Source organism: Phyllopteryx taeniolatus, chromosome 7 (genome assembly GCF_024500385.1).
Source record: "Phyllopteryx taeniolatus isolate TA_2022b chromosome 7, UOR_Ptae_1.2, whole genome shotgun sequence".
Classification (NCBI taxonomy): Eukaryota; Metazoa; Chordata; class Actinopteri; order Syngnathiformes; family Syngnathidae; genus Phyllopteryx; species Phyllopteryx taeniolatus.
In genome coordinates this window covers 11,252,372-11,277,109 of record NC_084508.1, presented here as the reverse complement: position 1 = coordinate 11,277,109, position 24,738 = coordinate 11,252,372, and the positions used below count along the sequence as shown (strand labels likewise).

Sequence of the window (24,738 nt, the reverse complement as noted above, 5' to 3'; positions counted from 1 at the left end):
CAGTACCCATCAGCTGCCTCAGGAATCCCACAACCCAAAAAGGCCCGATAGGACTCCTTCTTTAACTTGACAGCATCCCTCACAGCTGGTGTCCACCAACGTGTTCTGGGGCCACAGCTCCAGTTGTCCGCCTCAGTAATGGAGGCTCGGAATCTGGTCCACTCGGACTCAATGTCCACCGCCTCCTCCAGGTGGTGATCATTTGACAGCTCCATGCCTCTCTTCACCTGGGTGTCCAAGACATGCAGCGGCAAGTCCGATGACAGGACCACAAAGTCATGATCGACTGCGGCCAAGGGTGTCCTGGTGCCAAGTGGACACCCTTATGCTTGAACATGGTCTTCATTATGGACAATCCGTGATGAGCACTGAAGCCCAATAACAGAACCCCGTTCGGGTTCTGATTGGAGGGGCTGTTCCTCCCAATCATGCCCTTCCATTGCCCACGTGAGCATTGAAGTCCCCCAGCAGAACGATGGAGTCCCCAGCGCGAGCGCTCTCTAGCACTCCCTCTAAGGACTCAAAAAAGGGTGGGTACTCTGAACTGCTGTTTGGTGCATATGCACAAACAACAGTGAGGACCCCTCTCCCTCCACCCGAAGGCGGAGGGGGGCTACACTCTCGTCTACTGGGTGAACCCCAATGTACAGGCGCCAAGCCAGGGGACAGTAAGTATGCCCACACCTGCTTGCCGCCTCTCACCGTGGGCAACTCCAGAGTGGAAGAGAGTCCAAACCCTCTCGAGAGGACTGGTACCAGAGCCCAAGCTGTGTGTGGAGGAAAGCCCGACTACATCTAATCGGAACTTCTCGACCTCACACACCAGCTCGGGCTCCTTTCCTGCCAGAGAGGTGACGTTTCACGTCCCTAGAGCCAGCTTCTGTAGCCAGGGATCGGATCGAAAGGGTCGCTACTCTCAGCCACTGCCCAGCTCACACTGCACTTGACCCCTGTGGCCCCTCCCACAGGTGGTGAGCCCATGGGAAGGGGGACCCACGTTACCCTTTCAGGCTGTGCCCAGCCGGGTCCCATGGGTGCAGGCCCGGCCACCAGGCGCTCGCCTTCGAGCCCCACCTCCAGGCCTGGCTCCAGAGGGGGGCCCCAGTGACCTGCGTCCGGGCAAGGGAAAATATCTTCCTATGTTTTCATACATCAGAGAGGTCTTTTGAGCCGTGCTTTGTCTGGTCCCTCACCGAGGGACCTGTTTGCCATGGGTGACCCCGCCAGAGGCGTAAAGCCCCAGACAATTTAGCTCTTAGGATCATTGGGACACACAAACCCCTGCACCACGATCAGGTGATGGCGCAAGGAGGGGAGTGAAAATACAATCCATGCTTTTATTGTCCTAATGAGGGCTCACTTTTTTCTTCACATGCTCAGCTTGTCGCGCCTCTTGCCTCGTTGGTCCTGCATTCCAAATTCAACATTTCAATTCTGCATTAAGGGCAGCACGGTGGCTCAAGTTTTTTTGCTCAAGGGCCAGATGATATACTGTATGATACAGTATATATTTCTACCAATGTGACCGTTTTCAAACCCTGAGTTTGGGAACCGCAGTGAGATAGCATGAACAGCCCAGTGATGCAGTTTTAAAGGCCCATAAGAGTGAGATCTCCCTTGTGCACTTAAGCACATTCTCGACACTTTGTCTTGCCTCATTAATTCACTAGTTCGTGCATACAAAGACTAAATGCGCAGTGAGCATGGAAGAGTTTGCACACCTGTTTTATGCCTTTAAGCAAAGGAGTCCCCATATTAAGCAGTAAGAGTGTTTGAAATCATTAGCCTAAAAGCATAATTGCCTAAATCATTTTTAACTTACTGTCAGAATATCAACAATAAAATACCAGTTTGCTTGCTGTCTGTGTAGAATCTCGGCTAACTTTCTGGCTTTCATGGTAATCCACAAAGGATGAATCGAGGCAAATGTGCTCCTCTTGTTTGTTGAATTTGTTGCGTTTTTTTCGTTTTCTCAAAACGTTACAAGATTACTTAGGCAATCATGCTATTATACTAATGATATATAAAAATACAGTGGACACTCTAAAGTTGCACGCCCCAAAGAGTTCAATCAAAATCTTGTCGGAAAAATATGTTTTGTCATCCATCAACAAATCTTGGAGTTCAAACCATCATCAAGTGGAGTGTCTTACTTTTTCTTTGGCTTTTTTTGTGACGCCACCACAGAAAGGTACCAGTGATGACAAAGGGGGGAAATTATGATGATGACCATAGGACAGAAAATGGAAATATCTACAATGGAAGGGAAAGGCTCTGGCTTCTCAAAACAATATAATACAATTAAATTGCATACAGATTATTATTTGGTTTTTTTTTTTACCAAGAAGGCGCTAACGCGATTAGCATTTAACTGTAAGCATAAAGGCTAATGCCTCACATGAAATTACCAGAGACAGGATATTCCGTTATGTATGGAATATGTTTTGTTGGGTTTTTTTTTGGAACCAATCCTCTGTTAGTGCCATCTGGTGACATTTTGGTGGCAGGAACTATGCTGAAGTGAGATGAGGAGTTTCACTGAAAGTGCTTTCCCATCATCTTGCGGCATCAATAGGTAATCACAAACCTTTTTGGAGGGGGGTGTCAATGACTTGCAGATTTTCGCATTTATTTATTTATATTGCTTTATTTTGTTTTATTTCACATTTTTAACTTCCCTTGTTAAAATATCACTTAAAACAGTGACCGTTTGCGCCTGTAATAAAACAATTTTCCTTATAAAAAAGGCGTTGAGGCCTGTTTTATAGCGCAGGGCTCCAACTATTACCACAACTACATTCATAATGGTGGCAGAATGATGAGTTAGATATTCAATCATTTGTTTTTAAATGGTTCTATACCAGCTGTCAAAAAAATCTACGTTAAAATGACTGATCTATAGGATGGCAGGCACACATCCTTTTTAGTGATAGTCCAAATATAGCTTCCCTTCTAAATACAGTATTTTTATTGGATTTATTTCATACTGAATAAATAAAAATGCTCTCATTCAAAATGAAGTGTGTTATATGTCCCGACTGGCTGACAACACATCTATGCAAGATATTTTTATATTTAAAGTGTGCTATATTTTTCCTCATGGATCTCAATGAGGCGGCACGGTGGACGACTGGTTAGAGCGTCAGCCTCACAGTTCTGAGGTGCGGGGTTCAATCCCCGTCCCCGCCTGTGTGGAGTTTGCATGTTCTCCCCGTGCCTGCGTGGGTTTTCTCCGGGCACTCCGGTTTCCTCCCACATCCCAAAAACATGCATTCATTGGAGACGCTAAATTGCCCGTAGGCATGACTGTGAGTGCGAATGGTTGTTTGTTTCTATGTGCCCTGCGATGGGCTGGCAACCAGTTCAGGGTGTACCCCGCCTCCTGCCCGATGACAGCTGGGATAGGCTCCAGCACCCCCGCGACCCTAGTGAGGAGAAGCGGCTCAGAAAATGGATGGATGGATGGATCTCAATGACATTCACAAGTTTCAGGAAAACTCCATGCACCATAATTTACAGCCAGCCTTGGAATTTAATGAATCATGCCTCTTTTGTGTTTGCACACATTCTCAGGTTAGGCGGGGTGGGTCTGTCAGAAATTTGGATAGGAGAATATGCATAAATAAAAAGTAGGCAAACCCAGGCACGTAAAAAAGGACTTGTGTGAATGGAAGAATATATCCCAGAGGGATCAGAGAGCGATTGGCTGCTTTAAGTTGGACAACGCTCGGTTCAAGAGGCAGATCAAAACAAGATCCAAGCTAAAGACCCAAAGAGTACCAAAAGACACGGGTCGTGGTCGACAAAAGTAGCCAGAAGAGAGAGAAATATGATACTCAGAAAGAGGATGGGGCAGACAAATCAATTGGCTTCTCTGAGCTGGCGGACAACCTGAAACATCCATCCGCAGAAACACTGATAATGTGCCACTCTGGGTTGACCCTGATTCCATTTATCTTCACCCCTTCATACAAAACACCGGCACACTTAAACCTCTCTCTGCTCATGAATTTAACACTCCAATTTGTTTGAGGGCCGGATGTCAAGATATTGATGTCGCTGGCCGTCTGGTCCATCTTGGAAAAAGACTAAAGTCGGGAAGGTTTTTATTGAAGCGGGGTACAAACGTATTCATTTTTAACATCTGAACATGTTTTTTTAAAAGCATGAGGGACATTGCATTGCAAGTTTTCCCACTGTGGGACTAATAAAAGGTTATTAACATGTCTTTCTTATCTTACTGATCACACGTCACGTAAAAAATGTCTTATGTAGTACCAAAACTGACCTGTAAGAGACAGTAGAGTGCCTCAGGGCATCCAGACTGACACAAAAAAACCAAAGATGAATTAGTAGGAGAATAAGAAGAAGCTAGGCTAATTGTCTTATCTGGTAAGTAATTTGCAGTGGCAAACTCTTGTCATTTTCACTGTGGTGAATGACTTTTGAGATGGTATACCAACACTCACCACCAGTTGCTCCTCTATTTGTTTCCTAATTGGCTATTGTTCCGGATTTAAAATAAGGATTTGTCATTGTAAATTCTCCTAAATTGAACAGATTTAACATTTCCGATCGTCTGTCTAGATCGATGGGAATTTCTTTTTAAATTATTTCACACATCATATTGATCTACTACTACTGCTACTATGGCTGTTATTGTGCCAATTTTTCTCTCATTCCTCACTCTGTCACTCAACCCCTCTATCCTATTGTCCCTCTCCATCCATTTTAAACCCGACCGGCTGAGGCAGACGGTCGCCCCACAGACCCTATGTTCATTTTGAGGTTTCTTCCTTACAAGGAGTTTTTCCTTGCCTCCGTCACCAAGTGCTTGCTTATGTGGGCTTAACTTTGATTTCTTATAACATACAGTGCTGCCTTGAGATATGAGTGACCTGGCTTAGGGCTTTTTCAAAATACGAGCAGTCGTTTGGACGATTTTTGGTTTTGAATTGGCCAAGAGTGAATAATTAAAAAAAAGAGACTTCAAGCTCTTTAATGCCACTCCGAGTTGAAGCTTACTTTGAAACCAACCATAGAGCAAAGAGAGTTATATTATACATTGTGTATTTATAACAACCAGACAGCTTTGCGTTAGTAAAGTCCGCTTAGTTTAATGCTGACAAACAATGCAAAGCGCCACATATGGGCTAACGAACAGCCCATATGTGGCGGTGTTATAACGCTTTAAGCAATGGATATTTGAACACGAACGGTGGATCAAGATGGACAAATAATATTACAGTACTCATAGTCTGGCATATTTTCTTTATCTTCTGCCAAAACCAACTAATATTACTGCAGCTGAGTCACTCACCATAGTTGTGGGCCAAGTGGGACACACCAGAAGGAGCCGCAATGAATTAATCATGATGCCCAAACTGTTTAATTCTTTAAATTCTTTTTAATTATGTTATATGTTTTTATAAAGTACAGTATTATAGAGTGCTACTTTCCAATTAAAAAAACAACAACATTTTGGTTGTTTTTTTAGGGAGGCTGGAACAGATTAATTGTATCTATATTCATTTCTATGAGGAAAGATGATTTCACATACGATTATTTTGAGTTACGGAACAAATTAAACTCACATCTCAAGGCAGCACTGTATATAAATGTATGAGGAATGTGGTTCTTGACCTGCTCAATGTGTCAAGTGACTTGAGGTAACTTCTGTTGTAAATTGGCGCTATTTAAATAAAATTTACTTGAGTTGACTATCCATCCATCCATCCATTTTCTTGACCACTTATCCTCACAAGGGTCGCGGGCTGCTGGAGCCTATCCCAGCTATCTTGGGGCGCGAGGCGGGGTACACCCTGAACCGGTCACCAGCCAATCGCAGGGCACATAGAAACAACCATTCGCACTCACATTCACATCTACGGGCAATTTAGAGGCTTCAATTAACCTACCACGCATGTTTTTGGGATGTGGGAGGAAACCGGAGTGCCCGCAGATAACCCACCCAGGCACGGGGAGAACATGCAAACGCCACACACAGGCGGGGCCGGGATTTGAACCTCGGTCCCCTAAACTGTGAGGCAGCTGTGCTAACCAGTCGTCCACCGTGCCGGCTTGAGTTGACTAATTGGCGATAAATGCTTTTAACTAGGCAGCAAGGACATGAAATAAACTAAATAAATAAATAGGCTGTTGCGATTAATACATTTAGTTTGTGTGTGTGTGTGTGTGTGTGCGTGCGTGTGTGCGCTGGAGGCCAGACTGACAAGCAATGAGACCGTTATGACAGAGGGCAAACGCAAAGGACTGACAATGTAACAAAACCATGGAAAGAAACAAGTACAGAAAGAAGGATGTAAAGAAATAAAGTGCCTCTTGATGTAAAAAGATGCAAGACCAAGCTACTATTATTGATCACTATGACGTATATATACTCCCACCTACAGTATAAAACCTAAGAGGACACACTAACCTTTCCTTTTCTCCTCTTTTCTTCCACCTAGAACTGTCCACCCCCAGTGCCCTTCCCTTCCCTCTTGTAATTTCCTCTGCAGTATACCTGACAACTATAAAAGGTTATCCTGACGCGGGGGTTTTATTTTTGTAATTGTCCGACACGAGCCGTCCATTGAAATGTCCTCCTATCAGAGACGCGGATGATGCGAGGGAAGGTACTAATAGAAAAATGTCTAACATTACAACCAAAGTGGAGTACTTTGGAGTGTAGTCAATATTTCCTGAAGAAATATGCCTCAAAATTTAAACAAAACCATCGTCACGTGTGACGTCAGGGGTGGGCAAACCTTTCTACGCAAGGGCCAAATTTAATATAATATACAGACAAAAGGGACATGTCATTTGTTGAGGTTAAAAAAAAAAAAAAAATGTGTATGCAAAATAATTTACTTTAATAATTCAGTTCATTCAGATTTTTTGTATCTATTACTTATTGATGTCATTAGTCAGCCAAAATATTAAATGTAAAGGATTTTATATTTTATGGTTTATTTTATTATTTACAATATATTATTTAACCAATTATCTAATGAGACTGATAGATAAAAAAATACATTAAAAATGAATCAATTAATTTTATGAAATCAGAATCATCTTTATTTGCCAAGTATGTCCAAAAAAAACAAAAACACAAGGAATTTGTCTCCAGTAGTTGAAGCCGCTCTAGTACGACAACAGTCAATTAACAGAGAACACTTTTGAGACAAAGACATTGACAAACTGAGCAATAAAGGGTTGCTAGTTATCTGGTAAACACGGTACAAATTGTTGTTGTTATTTTTTTGACAATTGTGCAAAAAGATGAAGCGTCCTCTAGTACTTAGAGCAGTTTGAATGACTAATTATTTTCTATTATTACTATTAGATGACAATATTGCTGTTCACCTTCCTGTATTTTTACTTTATTTTAGTTTTGTTTCAGCAGTTAACTTTTTTTTTTTGGCACTCCTATGATATTTACTTAAAATATTAGCATATATGCTATTGTTTTTAAAATATATGCTGCTCACATCCAGACACTCAAATGCAGGCTCGTGATATTACACACCCCACCAAGCCCCGCCTCTTAAAGGCACACACAGACATTACAATACGTACAGTATTTTCTGTGTGCACGTTCTCCCCATGCCTACGTGGGTTTTCTCCGGGCACTCCGGTTTCCTCCCACATCCCAAAAACATGCATTAATTGGAGACTCTAAATTGCCCGTAGGTGTGAATGGGAGTGCGAATTGTTGTTTGTTTGTATGTGCCCTGCGATTGGCTGGCAACCAGTTCAGGGTGTACCCCGCCTCCTGCCCGATGATAGCTGGGATAGGCTCCAGCACGCCCGCGACCCTAGTGAGGAGAAGCGGCTCAGAAAATGGATGGATGGATGGATGCAATTGCTTTTTGCGGTCTGGCCCGGTCACCATCCCCCGCGAATAGCGGGGGTCCACTGTATGATGAAAGCATCTGGGAAGGGTAAAAATGTATTTTTACATGGTTTCTCTTTCTCACAGATTTTCACCCATTCTGGCTGGGTATGGAACATATCCCCTTACATAAAGTGGGGTTCACTGTAATTGCTTGCAATGAACAAGTAATGCATTTATTATAAGGATGCCACACAAAGTTTGTGATTTTGCCCAGCCAATCAGCAAAGAACTCCAAAGAAACTATTCCAGGTCACCATGTAATGGGTTAAACTCATAAAACACTGGGCACAAGGCAGTGCTCCAAGATATTTTCAATTAAAAACACATTGTGGGTGAATATTACACAGACGGCGCGTGAGAGATGATTTTAATTTTCTGTGTTTTGCTGCCACGGTGGCACGTCCATCAGCTATCTGCGAAATCAATGACAAACAAGCGCAACCGCCAGTGTCACGGAAGAGAGAAAGGCGGCGAGTGTTTGTTTGGCGGGGGCTCAACACAAGTGAGGGAATGAATGAAAAACAATTAGAAAGGAAGGCGAGAGTGCAGTCAATTATGAAGCCCATCTTGGAAAATTGTGTCGACATTGATTTGTTGGGAGGTGGGCGGGGATCTTTGTCTCCCTGACAATTCACCTAATTGCACTCACGCTGACCCTCTAATTACTCCTCCAAGACCCGAATGCTCTCACCTGACTGCTGTCTGGACTGATTTCCACAGCAAAGTGATAACAAAGGGAATGGATTTATCATGCGTCATTCATGTCAGGGGCAGCATGTTGGCCTAGTGATTAGCACATCTGCCTTACAGTTCTGAGGTTTGAATCTCTGCCTCGTGCTTGCGTGGAATTTGTCACGTTCCAAAAATCTGAATGCAATACCAAGTTGTCCATAGGTATTAATGATAGTGTGAACGTTTTTTTGTCTATATGTGCCCTGCGATTGACTGGTGAACAGTCCTGGGTGTGCCCCACCGCTCATCCAACATCAGCTGGGATAGGCGTTAGCTAACCTGTTAACTTGATGAGGGCAGCTACAGAAAAACCAATGGATGGTCGTTGACTCAAGTTAAGAACAGAACCAAGAATGTGTGTGCCATTGTCATCTGGCCCAACGGGTTGGTAACTTAATGCTTTCCTTTTTCCAACGGCAAACCCATATACTACCATGAACTATTTCCTGGTCACCGAGGCTTACAAGCTTGCCAAGCCGATGGGTGAAATAATCAACCATCTAAGCCAGGATTTTCACAGTTTTTCTCCTGCGTGTAAAGTACCTATGCGGGATGGGGGGGTCAGTTGAAGTCGCCCTGGGATTATGCCATCTTTTGACATACACTGCATTAGAGGTGAACACCACCAGCTGACACCATGCTGCCCTTGAGATAAAAAAAAATATTGCTTACTATATAAAAACTGAACTAAATTCCAAATCCAAGTGGCATCAGAACAGGTGCACATTTCAGAAAAGCAACTGTTTATGCCTCCCACTGAGCGGCAAACAATCAAACTAATCACGACTGATTAGATCATCGCTTGTAAACGATGATAGAGACTATGAACATACCTGGTGGGATGAATCCAAAAGCCCAGTTGGGTACCAAGATGCCAAAAGGGTTTCTCATGCCTTTGCTGTCCGTCACCACTGGAGACTTGTGTTCCTCTGACTTCGGCTTGTAGCCCTTGGAAGGTGTCCAACGACTTCCAAACACAAAGGACTCAGACACTGCCAATCTGGACTCCATTTCTGTAAAGGTGTCCTTTGTGTCTGACCCAACACTTGCCAACTGGCTGGCGGTTGTCGTCGATGATTCCATAGAAAAGTTTCCCTCCAAGTTGCTCGTAGTCATCTCCATCCATGAGATAGAAATGGATGGTTCCTGTGCAGAGGAGCTTTTGGAGGAAAGTTCAATGGTGGCTGCTGTGGTTTCAGGATCTGTGATCGGAGTGTCTCTTGTTGTCAGAACCTGTGCCGTTGTGATCTCAGTGGTGGTCAGTAAATCCCTCAAGGACTCTGGTGTGGAAGTGACCACCTTGGCTGCACCACGACCAGGCTTTCTACCCGCACCTTTCCTTTGCTTCTTAAGAACAGGAGTGAAGGCACCACTAGAACCATTTTCTCCACTTTGTGACAAAGAAGAAGAAGAAAAAGCAGAAGAGAGGTATTCAGTCGGCCGGTGGACATAGATGATCTCTCCCCTGGCCTCCTCGGCCGTTTGAGGCGAGGTGGTGGTGGTTGGTTGCGCCACGAGCTGCCACCGGGACAAAGTAGTGTGTTCAACCACTGTGACAAGTTCACTCTGGCTTTGGTGTAATGAAGACTCAGATTCTGGACTGAGCTTGACATTCCTGCTGGGAACAGTATTAACAAAGTTGGCAGTAAAACTGTTACCCTCACTGCTCCCCTCTACCTCCTTTTTTTTATCTGTCCCAGTTGCAGTAGTTGTTTGTGCCTCATCTCCATCGTGGTCGCTCCCCTCACCAGAATAGTTTTCCAATGTGTCCTGTTGAAAGGAGTCAGGCAGGGTTATCATCTCAAGGGGCCCCGATTTGGCTTCCAGAGGTTCCCAAGTGCGCTGTCTGGGAAAGCCTCCTCTGAAGCGCCCTACTGACTTGATGGCCCACGCCGGACCTGCTTTTCGAACCTTGACCCCTTCACTGGGGCTTGATTTGCCTTCAGGGCCCAGTGCAGTTATCCCTACGGGAAACAGAAAGTGAGAGTATTTAATTTGAATGCATTAACAGGGGGCAAGTAAGTGTGGGCTGGCATTAATTTCATGGCTGTGAAATTAGCAATTAAACCTTAAGACCGGCTTACACAAGCTCCGTGAACCATACAGGGAGCAAAATGTTATTTGCGGGGACATGCGGCGGACTCTTTTGTTAGCTGCAATCTATAGCAGATGCATAAAACTCAACCCCATTCGAGACCACAACCTTTGGGAAGTACATACGCTTAAAAGATTTGACTATTTTTGGCTTTGCAAATGTGTGGACAATCAATAGACTTCAGTCCATCTCTCAAACTGAAAAATCTGACCACAGCAATTCAAATGGACCTAAAGCAGTGCAAGAAAGATTGAGGGTAAAGGACCGGGAAAACACAATGGCTGAGGGAGGAGAGTTGCTAGCTCCCAGAAGTCAATTTAGGAGCCTGACTGGCTACTGGTTGAAGTATATTTTAATCATGTACAACTGACATTAGCACATAGTATCTTGATAACGACGAGAGGAAATATGATCGCCATGTTTTCTAGCCACTCTTCTGCCTCTTGCATTGTCCTGCATCTGTCCGCTTAACTCAGTTGGTCTAATGTTGGACGAGAATAAGGAGATTGTTACAAAAAGCAGCGCAAGACAGACTTAGGAAAGCATACAGGAGCCGGAAAGGCAGGAGAATTGCTAGCGGCTAACCAGCGGATTCAGCTCCTTCGCTTGACTGGCAAGTCGCTGTCAAGGAAAACTCCCAGCTGTTCCTCCTTCAAGACATTCTATGTGCGAGCTTACAGTGTTTGCCGTTAGGCGCCAGCCAGTGCTAAAAGGAGCCACATCTGTATACCCCAGAATAGAACACACGGGTTTCCGAAGCATATTTTAATCACATAAAACCTACCCTGAGAACTGAGAAACGAACAAATGTGATCTCGAGCAACTCCCCGGCCTCCATGTTGCCCTGTTCCTGGGTGTTTTCCTCTTTCAAAATAGTTGTAGGTACAACAAAAAAAATGTTTTGCAATAAAGAGCGCACAGCTCAGGAATAATGATGAAAAAATGCAATAGTATAGGCGCAAACGACGAAACGCGTGTAACTGCCAGCAACTCGAATGCCTCCATTTTGCTCTGATCCTAGCCGCTTTCCACAATCTGGGCCAGAACAATAGTTGCGGTTACAACAAAAAAACATTTTACAGTAAAACAGCGCACAACTCAGTTATAATAATGAAAAATCCCAAAGTATAGGCTCAAACTACAGTATACAGTAAGTGGGTAGGCTCAGGGTTCTCTCAGTAATAAAAGAGCTTCTTATGTAGGGAGTCGTCTCTCAAGTGCTCTCTGTAGTCTTTAAACATGGCTGCGCGGGAGCAGTAAAAGACATCAGCGTGTAACCATGAGATGTTTTTGTTGTATATTTTATCTTAATTCACAAGCGGTTGATAGCCACTGCTGGAGACATTTTACTGTACGTTTTGGGGCCTTTCCTTTTACGGGTGGCAGAGCGTCTCACCGTAATTGATTAAGCGTCACTCAAAGACGGAAGCGCGTATAAAAGACTAAATTAAATTAAATAAAACATAAAAAAACATGAAAAGGGGGACAGGGGAGGATGTATTCAAAATCATTTCACACTTCTAAGTTTCTCTCCTGTGGATTGTTTTACTCGAACCAACCTCTTGCGCATTCGCAGTTGTGGCGAGAGTAGCCGATCGGCGGAATGACTCAGCTCCTGTTTATTTAGACCAAGTGGTCCCTAGTAGCTTATGTGTTCCTGGCCTTAAAGCAGACAGCATCTTCTTAATCAATAATTCATCCTGTCAGCATGTGTGACTCATGGCTGCTTTGTGTTTATTTAGGCCAGACCCCGGCGAGCCTTGCCCGACGCCATCGCTTATCGAGTGTGTAAACGTATATAGAACAGATTACCGCCAGAGGGAGAACATACACAAATACTGTATGTATTAAATATTAAAAGGCAAAATGTATTATTCAAAATCTGTTGCCTGATGTTTAAGCGAGGTCCGCCGGCGTGTGAATATTTTCCATAGGAGGCAGAACAACCTAATTGCCGCTAATTCTTTTACTATGTTCACCGATGCACAATAAAAGCATATTAATCAGGATTAATCATCCATGTCACTCATTCAACGAGACGAGACACATACAGTAGAGATTTCGAAGTAGAACACGATCAATCTGTGACGAAATTGTTGTAAATTCTTTACTCATAGGAAATTATGTAAAATAAGTTTTGGGAAAACTTTAGCCAGAGTTTTTTGTAATTGTACTTTGTGATCTTATTTACATTATTTTCCAATATGACTTTTATATGATAGTTTTACAGGGTATATGATTTATGTTTATTTATGGTTTGACAGTTAAACCCAAAACTATACATACAGTTTAAAATTGGTCTTAAACTGATTTTTGTTGTCTGTGCGTTATCTTTTAGCTGATAATGAAAAATTTTTGTATTGTTTTTACATAAGTAAAATGAATGTGTGAATGAATGCAAACGATTCATTTTCTTGATTTAACGAGAGAATTCTGAGGAAACGCTGTACCCCTTCTACCTCTTCTTCGAGATCCTGCTAACTTCTAGCATCAACTACACATTTAGACCGTTGATTGACATTGCCAGATAAGTACAATTTTAGACATTTTTGGACAAAATTTAAAACAACGTTTTAAAGGGGAATTGAGTTTGAAATTTAAATACTGTATATAATGAATGGGGAAAAAAAATCTGTCTTTTGCCACTTTCTTATCTGATTTACGGCTAAAAGACCGTAATTAAAATTAAAAAAAAACTCAAAATGTGGCCGTGGTATGACTGATTTAAGGCTTAAGTGTGGCTCTAGATGATTTAATGATGCTTTGAGCGCAAAAGTAGCTTGCAATATGATATGACGGCAGTGTTTTGTACATCAATTTTGTGATAATCACTACAACATTTTGCCATTCTCAGGAGCAAAAAAATGAAATTAAAAAATTCGTTTTTATTTTCGTTATTAGATGGAATTAGCATCATCTAAGTTTGTGTTACAACTATTATTGAGCCAAGGCACATATTTTACATTAGACAACTCTGACGGCACACCACCAAACAAAAAGGCCTTAAAAGTACTGTATATACTGTTTACTATAGTAATGATGACCATGTCTCAATTTCCTCACGAATGTACTAACTAAATGTCCAATGCCATCTATTGGAAGAGAAATTAAATGTTGTGCCTGTCAGTATATGTCACTGGCATAGATAGGTGAACAAATAAACATTATTTGCGGATAATAGATAATAATTCTGGAACAAATTAAGTGAAATTGGATAGTTTCCCGCAGCACAGGTAAATGGGAATCACTGATCCAAGTTGACATTTAGCGAGCAACTGACAAAGGCAGCATCAAATGTATATTGTCCTGCGAGACACGCTGATGTCTTTTACTGCTTCCACTGCTAACAAAATGCTGTCGGTATACTTGGCAAAGCACAACGTAACCGAGAAATGCTGCAACACAAACCCCAAGTGACTCCGCTTTACCGGTGTAAGAATCCCCCAGGAGTCGGGCAGAAGTAATATTAAAGTGCCGGCGGAGGCTGACAAAGCGAGAGACAGACAAGAAAGAGAGATGTGCGATGAACACCGCTGCCACCCATCTGCAGGTATGACATTTAATAATAATAATAAAGGAGGAGAAGTTATTGCAAGGCTGTGTGAATCATGTCAGGAGCATCTACGCTGCCTGTCAGCTCTTCTGTCACATCAATTTGGTCCTCCTGGGGGTGCTAAGGGAAACATTGTGAAGGAGGCATGCGTTTCTTTGATGGACGCTCAGGGGCTCCAATGCAGAGCTCAATTCCACTTTTCTACGCACACATTAAGACCATAAGTCATTAAAGCTGACCTCGTCCGGTAAAACAAAAAAACTAAACTTAAAGTTATAGTGCTAATCCATAGCCCACATTTACAGTACGTTTATTAAACAGTTAACTTTCCTATGTCTCTATTATGTGGAGAGACGCTGACGTTTTAGGTCACCTCGCGAGGTCCACCGGTCCGCTACCGGGCCACGAGCATAGTAGCGGCTAATACGTGCTAGCCTAGCCACTTGTAGCAGGCCACTTCACAGTGGAGCTGTCCAACCCGCCGTCGGCTTGCTGAGTGAGCCCCACACGGGTCACCACAACAGAGACACTAGCCCAAATAACACAAAACATGTCAGGGAAGATATATTTTTCAGGTTACACGCAGAGCTTGATGGCTAACTGCACGATGTAGCTTCTGGACCAACCTATTATTACCAAGGTGGACAACTGGTTAGCACATCTGCCTCACAGTTCTGAGGACCGGGGTTCAAATCCCGACCCCGCCTGTGTGGAGTTTGCATGTTCTCCCCGTGCCTGCGTGGGTTTTCTCCGGGCACTCCGGTTTCCTCCCACATCCCAAAAACATGCATGCGAGGTTAATTGACAACTCTAAATTGCCCGTAGGTGTGAATGGTTGTTTGTTTGTATGTGCCCTGCAGTTAGCTGGGATAGGCTCCAGCATACCAGAGACCCTCGTGAGGAGACGCGGTGTAGATAATGGATGGATGGATGGATAAATAAATAAAGCTCTTACCATTATCAGTGAATTTGCCCTCCATCTGCGTAGTGGACTCAATTTGCCCTGCGCTTTTGACTGCAGGCACTAATGGAACCAGCGGCCCCTCCTCTTTCTCCTGCTCGGACAGACCCTCCAAAGCACTCTGTAATCCACTCGCATGGAGAAGCCTGGAGGGATAAGCATCACTCCCGTGCTCCGGGATGGCGTTGTCGCTGCCGCCCTTGTCTTCACTTGCTTGGGAGCTGAAAGTCTGGTTCCTGTTGGAGGTTCCTGTCCCAACCCAGTACTTGAAGGGTTTCATCAGCGTGTTGACAATGTCAGCCAACACGCTTTTACTAGTGTGTGGTTTGACGGTGGTGGAGGCCACTGATGGGAAAGTATCAAAAGAAGGATCTTCCTCTTGGGCTGAACCTCCGTGGCTCTCCAGCTCTGCCGGCGCATTGCTGTCTTTAGGGTCGTCGGGTTCCTTTCCGTGGGACCCGCTGGTCGGGACGTCATCTTGTTGCACATCCCAACCCTGCTCGGGCCTCAAATGGATGACCACGTGCTCGTCGGAAATGTCAGAGGAGTTGTTCATGGCCGCTTCGTTCGGGTCTGCCAGGGCGGTCCAAGCAGGGGTCTCGGAAAATGGGGCGCCCTGTTGGGTGTCACCGAGTGAGGAGTCAGCCTGTGGAGCTGGGATGGAGGGGTGGAGTAAAGCGAGGGCCTCTGAGATGTGGACATCTGCAGCCTGCTGGGCTAAAAAACAAAACAAACAAAAAAAAACAAAAATAAACACACACACACACACACAAAAGGGACACCTATACTTAAAGAGGTTCATAGTTTTTATGCATTTTATTATATTTGTTTCTTTTTGTAGGTATTTTTCATTTATACATGTTATTTAAATGCCTTTTGTTTAAGATTGTTTTATTGTGACCCCTTATTTTATAATAATAAAAAAATAACTAAACATGGGCAGCAGGAATTATTTTTAGAAAGAAAATGTTAGTGTATTATTATACTATATTTTATTACATGCATCTTCATTTTTGTAGATATATTTGTATTTATTTTTTAAATAGTCTTTCAAAAATACTGACCCTCATTTAAAATATTTTGCCTTAAAAAGTAGTAGTTAAAAATTGTAATGATACATTTATTATTTATTTTCAAGTCATTTGTTATTCATTAATTCTTTTAAATATTGAATGAATTTTTAAAAAAAATTATAAAAAGTGATAAACATAAGCACTTCAACATTTTTACTAAAAAGAGAAGTAAAAAGGTGTTCAATGTAATTTTCTGTTTATTGCTTTTTTGTAAATACTTTTTTTAGTCATTCATTTTATTAATTTTTGATCAATTGTGACGCCATGTTTTAATTTGAATGGACTAATAAACATTGGCGGCAGGATATTTTTATGCAAAGAAAAAATATATTTAGGCACGAAGCCAGCTGCACGGTGTGCGACTGGTTAACACATCTGCCTCACAGTTCTGAGGATCAGGGTTCCAATCCCGGCCTCGCCTGTGTGGAGTTTGCGTGGTGGTTTCTTGTCTAATCAAATTAGATGCAGAAGATGGTACCAAGGTTTTCTCCGGCTACTCCGGTTTCCTCCCACATCCCAAAAAACATGCATAGTAGGTTGATTGAAGACTCTAAATTGCCCGTAGGTGTGTGAATGTGAGTGTAAATGTTTTTTTTTGTTCATATGTGCCCTGCGACTGGCTGGCGACCAGTTCAGGGTGTACCCTGCGCCTCTCGCCCGAAGATAGCTGGGATAAGCTCCAGCACGCCTGCGACCCTAGTGAGGCTAAGCGGAACGGAAAATGGAGGGATGGGACCGAGCCTTGCTGCGAATAGTGAAAATCTGTGTATAATTGAAGCGCCCCCAAAAAAGGTTTATAATTACCTACAGATGCCAAAAGACGGAGGCAAAGTACCACTTCAACATCGTTCCTTGGCAGTGACATGGAGCGAGATTCGTGCCTGGTAAGCCACTGACACAGTCAGATTTACAAATTCATGAGCCAAAGAAAGTGGTTATTTTTTTTGACCACGTTTGAAGCAGATTATTATATTTTTAGATCCCGTTTTTGATTGCTAGTCCAGTTTTGAAGAGAAAGAAACCGTCGCTTGCTATATACAAGCCTCCTCTTTTCCTTTATTTATATAATATTTTTAGATTATGGATCGTATCATTTGAACACTCTTGAAGCGACTTCTTGTCCAACGTTAATTTGATGTCATTTATAGGAGTGACCAGCAATAAAGATCAGAAGAATAAAATTAATGTCATTAAATAGTGTTTGATACCATTTCTTATTTTGTATTCTCCAACTTCATTTCTTATCTCTACTCTAATTCTCGTACCACTCCTGCACTGTCACGCAATTTTGCATACACAGTGTTGTTGAGGGTACGTCGCCAACAGGGAAGTTAGCGGTGTAGCTTGGCCTGTGTCTGTAAAGGAGGAAGTCTATTATTCAGGCCAATATTGACATTTTCATCTCCTTTGAGCTTTCTGGAAAACATAATTTGTTTCAAGCCTCCATGTTGTAAAGATAATGATCTACAAGCTTGTTTTGACAAATGCACTGCCACTCTATTCCCTTGTTGTTGTTTTTTTGGTGACTTAAAATGTATTGTTATTCACAAGCTTTATGACGTGACACCTGTCAAAGGCAATCATTCGTTCTTGGTTGCAAACTGGAAAATACCCTCATAGGAATGTGGATTAGTAGTACTTCTTCATTCGTCTCATTCACACAAAAATGTTACACATTTTTAATCATGCATTTTATCAAATAATTTGTAACTTTATTCTAATAAAATGATACATTAAAAATGAACTTAATAATGGTAATGCATTATTATTTCATTATTGAAATAAAAAAACATTCTAGACATTTTTAACTGTATTTTTTAAATAATTGGTTTAGAAATTGAATTATAAAATAAAATCCCTGACTATAAATATTATTATAAGAAAACATTTACATACATATTTTAACAATTTTCTATTTAATTGTATTTAGTAATTGGTTTATTCGTTATAATTAATTATATAAATAACATTAATAATGACAATGAATTAATATTTTATTATTAAAATAAACCATTTTATATACACATTTTAAGTTTAATACATGGATTTGATATATTTTTAATCATGCATTTCATGAAATAATTCTTAATTTTATTATAATAAATTGTATATACATATACACATCTATACATACACATATCTATATATAATAATAACTACATACACATTTGTTTTATTTATTTATTTCACCTCAACTACGAGTTCCCATCAGTTCACTTTATAAAATGCCCAACCCATGGATAGATCCTTTTTTGTGACATTGAGAATAATTGGCGCTGGGTATGAGTGCATGGTTAACAATAATAATTTAATTGCACTTATTAGTTGGTCAGTGTTAATGCAGATAAGACTTCAAAGCTTCTCGATTCACAGGCGCTTGATGCTTGTAAAACACAAGGCCACAAGGCTCTTTACTGTCACTATAGTAATCACACGCACGCACACACACACACACACACACACACACACACACAGGGGGCTGTAAGACAGTACCTCGGTAGCAGTAAGCATCAAACATGGCCGTGGTGTCGGGGGAGCCGGTCCGATTGGGGTTGCTGTAGACCGTGCGCACGCCGGGTTCGTCCCCACCGCAGTTCTTCCGTGGGACGTTGATAGGGTAGCGCACGCTCCCGTCGGCCAGCCAGCCCGGGTCGCACTGGTCCAGGCCGGCCTGCCAGGCCAGGTAGAGCTGGCCCACGGTGGCCAGCTGGGCTCCCAGCGAATGGCAATGGGTGGAGGCCGTGGCCAGATTCAACTTCTCTTCCATTGTGGAGTGAAACACTTCCCCTGGGAGGGAGAAACAGACTGCTCAGTTCCCTTATAAAAAGGGATTCGCAAAAGTGTTGGGATTCAAAATGTGCAAAATCTCCACCTCAGTTGGTATAAAGTATTATATAATACACAGTGGTGCCTTGAGATACGAGTCTCCCGACTTACGAGTTTTTAGTGATGCAAGCCATAATATTGCTTCAAAGCACATTGGCATAATGCTAACATACTGTATAATGGGAAATCGCCGCAGATGGGCTAACGAAGAACGTCGATGCTGCCATGTTATAACCCTTTAAGCGACAGTTATTTGAATACAAACGGGCAACACACGTAGACAGATAATATAAGAATACTTCTTTATCGTCTGCAAAGAACGACTAACGTTGCTGCAGCATACTGAGGAGCTGAGACAGTCTGTATCCGAGCAGCTTAATGTCCATTGAATTGAAATAAAAAATGTGTCAAAAACTGTTTAATTTTGTGTTATTATTATTTTTATATATATATATATATATATATATATATATATATAAACTACAATATTCTAAAGTTCTATTTTTCTTATTGGAAAAAAAAATTTTTGTAGTTTTTTTGGGGGAGAAGCTGGAACACAATAATGGCATTTCAATTCATTTCAATGGGGAAAGCTGTTTTGAGATTTGAGTGTTTTGAGCGTGGTCATAGAACAAATTAAACTCTTAGAATAAGGCACCACTGTAATATGGAAAAAAAATAATAATAATAAAACCACGAGATAATCCACAAAGTCCAAAATGTATGCAGCACGCTTGGACGAAACGTAGACTTTTCATACAATTAGTGTAATGTGATCAATCCTTACAAGTCATTAACAATTACAACCACATTGTATTATAAATACAACAAACTCAAAACAATCTACAAAGGGAAAAAAAGTACAGGGCACGCAAAAGCATTTGCATGCCATGTACTTTTTGGGATGTTTATACGTATTATGTATGATAACCGCCACCACCGTGCAGAACAGAAACAAACAGAGCCCCTTGAAATAATCCGCAAAGTCAGACTGGCCCAACAGAGCTTTAAATCCTGGTGGCAGGCGGACTCTTGTCTCCTCTGGTCGCCTACCTTGTAGTCGCCTGGCGAAGCAGTAGACGTCAAACAGCTCGTCCGGGAATCTATTGCCATAGTTACGGATGCCGGGTGAGTCGTCACGATCGCCATAGCAACCGGGCCGAGGCGACTGGATGGGATACCTGCAGAGCACAGTGAGAGTTGGTTGAAGAAAACACACTCTGTAGAAGAATTACTGGCACAGTGAGGCCAATTCTTTTGTTTTTGTTATTAACTGAAATTGGAAGAGAGCGTGAAAAAAAATAATTGTGGCCCTTCAGCACAAAACTTTGCCCAACCACACTCTAGCAGGGGTGTCAAACTCATTTTTGGCGTGGGCCAAATTGAAGTTACGGTTTCCCTCGAAGGGCCGTCATGGCTGTGGCCCTTACAAAAGTATGATTGTCTCATTTTAGTATACACGCACACAACACAATGATGGATGAGTAGTTTTGAAATAAGCTGGCAAATAATTGGTTCGTATTTCAAAAAAAAAAGGACTGTAACAAATCTCAAGGCTATTAAAAGTGAAGAACTTTTGCCATTTTGGTATTTTAGCAAGAAACAAAGTCGATGTTCATAATTTGCTTTTGCGGGCCACATAAAATGATGTGGTGGGCCAAATTTGGCCCCCAGGCCTTGAGTTTAACACCTGTGCTGTATAGGGTGTAAATCGAGGGATTTACTTTATGGATGGATGATGGATATCACATTTATTTTTCTTTGCTGTCACTGGTTCCACTGTTAGGAATGACTGTCTCCTTTCTAGATAAATTACTTTCATTCCCTCCTCAGCTTTAATCATATTTTATCAGATTTTCTCAAAATTAACCTGAAAAAGAACATGCAAAGTCCCTGGGAACAAAATTTAAATAAATAAAATCCCCCGATGGCATAATAAAGAGAAAGCACGCCATTCATAAGTCACAACACGCTCAAGGCAATTAGAAACAAGTTGTTCCCTTTAGTGTAGAATAAATTACACATGCATCTTGGGTTGGTGATGGTTTCTAAACACAAGTCATACACGAGGGCGGTGGAGGCGGGAAGCCAGTGAGAGGTTAAAAGCATCAAGAATTCCTCCAGTCCCTTGGCTATCCATATTCTGGCACCGGCTTGAACTATTATTTTACACGGGGATGATTAAAAGACTCTGCTTGGGCACCAATAATACAGTACATGCGGCAAACACACAAGCACGCACGACATGCTTTTTTTTCCCAGACATTGTTTTCATGCGAGAACAAGGAAAACTGTGTTGTGGTTTCCTTTCCCGGCCCCCCTCCAGCTGATGAATCAATGGCAGCTTTGCTATTAATTGGACACTTCGCTGATGTTCACTTCGAGCCTCCTCAAATGTGGAGCAATTAGCCGTGTCCCCAGTGGAAACAAAGGGAGGGTGGCGGAAGAAAAAAAATACAAAACAACCTGCCAGCGAGACAAGAGTCACTCAGTCTCCTTGACGACCGCAGCAAAGTGTAATTAAAATGTAAATATGAGCCCAGTCGAGCTCGGCGGCTACTAATGTCGATGGGCTGGAATGACTGACATGCTATTAGGAGCAATCGTGGAGCGCCTACATACTCTGAAAGTACTCCATAGAGTACTGTGAGAAAGTCTTAAGCCACCATTTGTTGTTCTAGCAATGCCATAACGATCATATACAGTACACTACTCACTGAATCTTAGGTATACTGGGCCTCTGGGTTGGATTTCTGGATGAACTTAAAATGCACTATAAACTTTACAGTAGGAACCTAATTTGACCTCTAAACCTATTTGCACAACTTGCTGTTCTCTAACAAGGACCTGAACAGCAGAATTCCCATTAGGTGTTTGAGCCATGAACATTTCCAAGGGTGTCCCCCTCTTTGCCTTTTAGTGATTCTTCCAGTCTCTCTCTGTATCTCTGTTGCAACCTCCCGTTGACACTCTGTGACCCTTTAAGCTCAGTGGCCACGTCCATCTGAGAACTTCGTTTTTGAAGCCTGCTGGTGAGTCACTGTTGAAAAATTCTTAGGTGCCGCTTGGGGTCATGAGGTCAAAATGTGAAAAGCATTAAGAGAACTGTTGAAATACCAATTCTGACTGAACCAGGATATTGAATGGTCGATTCACGGATCAAGCATGTGACTTTTCCATTCAGCTCCTTGTTAGAGAACAGCAAGTTGTGCAAAAAGGACTTAAACATTGAACAGTTGGACATGTGCATTCAAAACTTTGGAAAAGGTCAAATTAAGTTCACCTCAAACTTATAGTACATTTTAGGTCATCCTGAAATTTTACCTGAAAGCCTAATATCCCGGACTTTTTTTGTGAGTAGTGTATGTAACTACAAGGCCACAAAGTAGAGCATAGAACTCCACCAAGGCGGAGCTATTAATAGAAGTGAAAAAAAAAAATTTTAATCATAGAGGTTTGTATTTGGGTTTGTTTTTGAGTTTGAAGCCGACCTCCTGGTTAAGAACAGAAACAGGTGCCAATAGGATTCTGGGGGTTGGACGGTTTCAAGGGTACCATATTGACTCACGTATTATCCAGATAGTCACTAAAATGTGTTGAAATATAATTGGTTGTAGAAATGTAACTGGTTGTTCCTTTGTGCATCATTTCTCCCAAAAAAAAGCATACAGTATAGAGGTTGAACAATTACAAATATTTTGGTAGTCAACTATATGTCATGAAAGTCGAGTCGTGGTATTTTTTTTTTAGTGCAGTACAGCGGTCCCCAACATTTTTTGCACCACAGAACGGTTTCACATGAAGACATATTTCGACGGACTGACATAGAAACAAATAAAAACAAATGATTCAAAATACAACCCAATTATTACGCAGAATGTAGTTTTAATTCGTGGGAGCCGAATGGAAGCAGAGATGTCAAAAGTACGTGATAAGTGGTTAGTCGACTTCAATCTTTAAACGTTGATGTGAAGTAATTAAGTCAACTCGTCACATAATTGCTTCTGCCTATAATTTACAGCGTAGTGAAATAATCATCTCAATTTACAGCACACGCAAATTAGTGTGAAATCTGGGCCTATTTAGTTACACTAAATGCTGCTTTTCTGTTTTCTGTTGTACGGCAACAGGTGGAAGATCATTTACTAGTTCTGACTGGCTGCACTTCCCGACGTGCAATCAAGCATTGTCACCAAGAATACAAACAATAAAGCCCAAGGCCTTATTTCCATTGTGATTCTCATCACGTAAATGCACCATAAAACAAAGACATAACAGTGCAACATCAAATAAGCAATCTAACAGATAAAAGAACAATGCAATTCAAATATTGAAATAAAAGCTATGTACAGTATGTTAGTAATCACAAATGTTCTTTTAAGGTGCATAAACCTGAAAAACAGGGTAATGGCGGCAGCAGCAGGGCAATAAAGTGATACATTTTAATAACATAAGATGAGCCAAAATTGGATCATTAAAACAAATTAAAATATGATTAAAAATTGTGTAATTGTGGCTCTTTTGAAGATAGTCAATGAATCACTTGTTTTTATTTTCTTTGACAAGCTGTTCCATTGCACAAAAAAAGATGTTTTTTACCATAATGCCTTTAAATTTGCAAGGGACAAAGTCAATTGAACTCAAGTCGAACACAAGTGTAAAGTACTTCAGCAGATACTTTGGGACCTCACCGTACGGTCTGGTCCGACAGCCACCCGGCGTCACAGTTCTCGTAGCCGTCAGCAAAGGCGGCTTGCAGCTGACCCGGCGTGGCGATGGTCGCAGAGTTCTCAGCACACACCCTTTTGGCGTCGGCAAAGGACAGGGCGTAACGGTCGGGGGGAGCGCGGTAATGAAAGAGCACGCCTGGAGAGGAGAGAGACGCGACTAGTCAACCTCGGAGCATTAAAAAGTGAGCATGTACAAGCGGTGTGAGACAAACATAAAGCAACGTGGATGTCAACGTCGTGCAGTGACACGTCTATCTGTGCAGCCACCTGAGAATATTTGCATTAGACAGTGAATTGAAAAAAATGTGGCCTTCCTGCATGGCTGTGCTCCCTTATGTTTTTATACGATGAAAACAACGGTGGTCCAAAAGTGTTAGCACAGTGGGGCTAATTCCTTTATTTTTGCTGTATACAGAAGACATTCAGTTTGGAACAGACAGACTTGAATAAATTAAAGTGAATAAGACTCATGATTTACTTTGTATCAATAGTAGGAGTTAGTTCTGAAATCACAAAACGGTTGCATTCTTCTTTTGTGATGCTTTACCAGGCTTTTAGATCAGCCTCTTTTAGATGTTTGCATTACTTACTCCCTTCAGTATCATCTTTGTAATGTAAAATGCATCCTCTTTCGGGTTTAAATCTGGAGATTAAGTTGAGGCTGATGAACTCCTTTGTTATTTTGGCAGTGTGTTGAGCGTGCGCCACAATCATTGCTGTGGTGGAATTTTCCACTCTGCTTCTGCTAAAACAAATCACTGCATTCAACGCACATACCCTCAGTCCCAATCCAGTCGTTCATGTTAACGAGCCAGTCAATAGATTTGGTTTGTTTGTGAATGTCACAACCCTCCAGCCTTTTGATCAA

The 24,738-nt window shown here is 41.9% G+C and overlaps 1 protein-coding gene across 4 annotated transcripts in view; it reads right to left on the bottom strand.

Moving 5' to 3' along the window:
• ncanb (neurocan b) overlaps nt 1-24,738 on the bottom strand; it is a 126,485-nt gene that overhangs the window by 53,952 nt on the left and 47,795 nt on the right. For all 4 annotated transcript variants that reach the window (XM_061780303.1, XM_061780299.1, XM_061780302.1 and 1 more), the window contains 5 exons: nt 23,832-24,006; nt 20,194-20,321; nt 18,808-19,101; nt 15,236-15,958; nt 9,466-10,596 (listed from right to left, as the gene is read on the bottom strand). In XM_061780303.1, the coding sequence (XP_061636287.1) occupies nt 9,466-10,596; nt 15,236-15,958; nt 18,808-19,101; nt 20,194-20,321; nt 23,832-24,006 (2,451 nt within the window). The remainder of the gene's footprint in view (nt 1-9,465; nt 10,597-15,235; nt 15,959-18,807; nt 19,102-20,193; nt 20,322-23,831; nt 24,007-24,738) is intronic.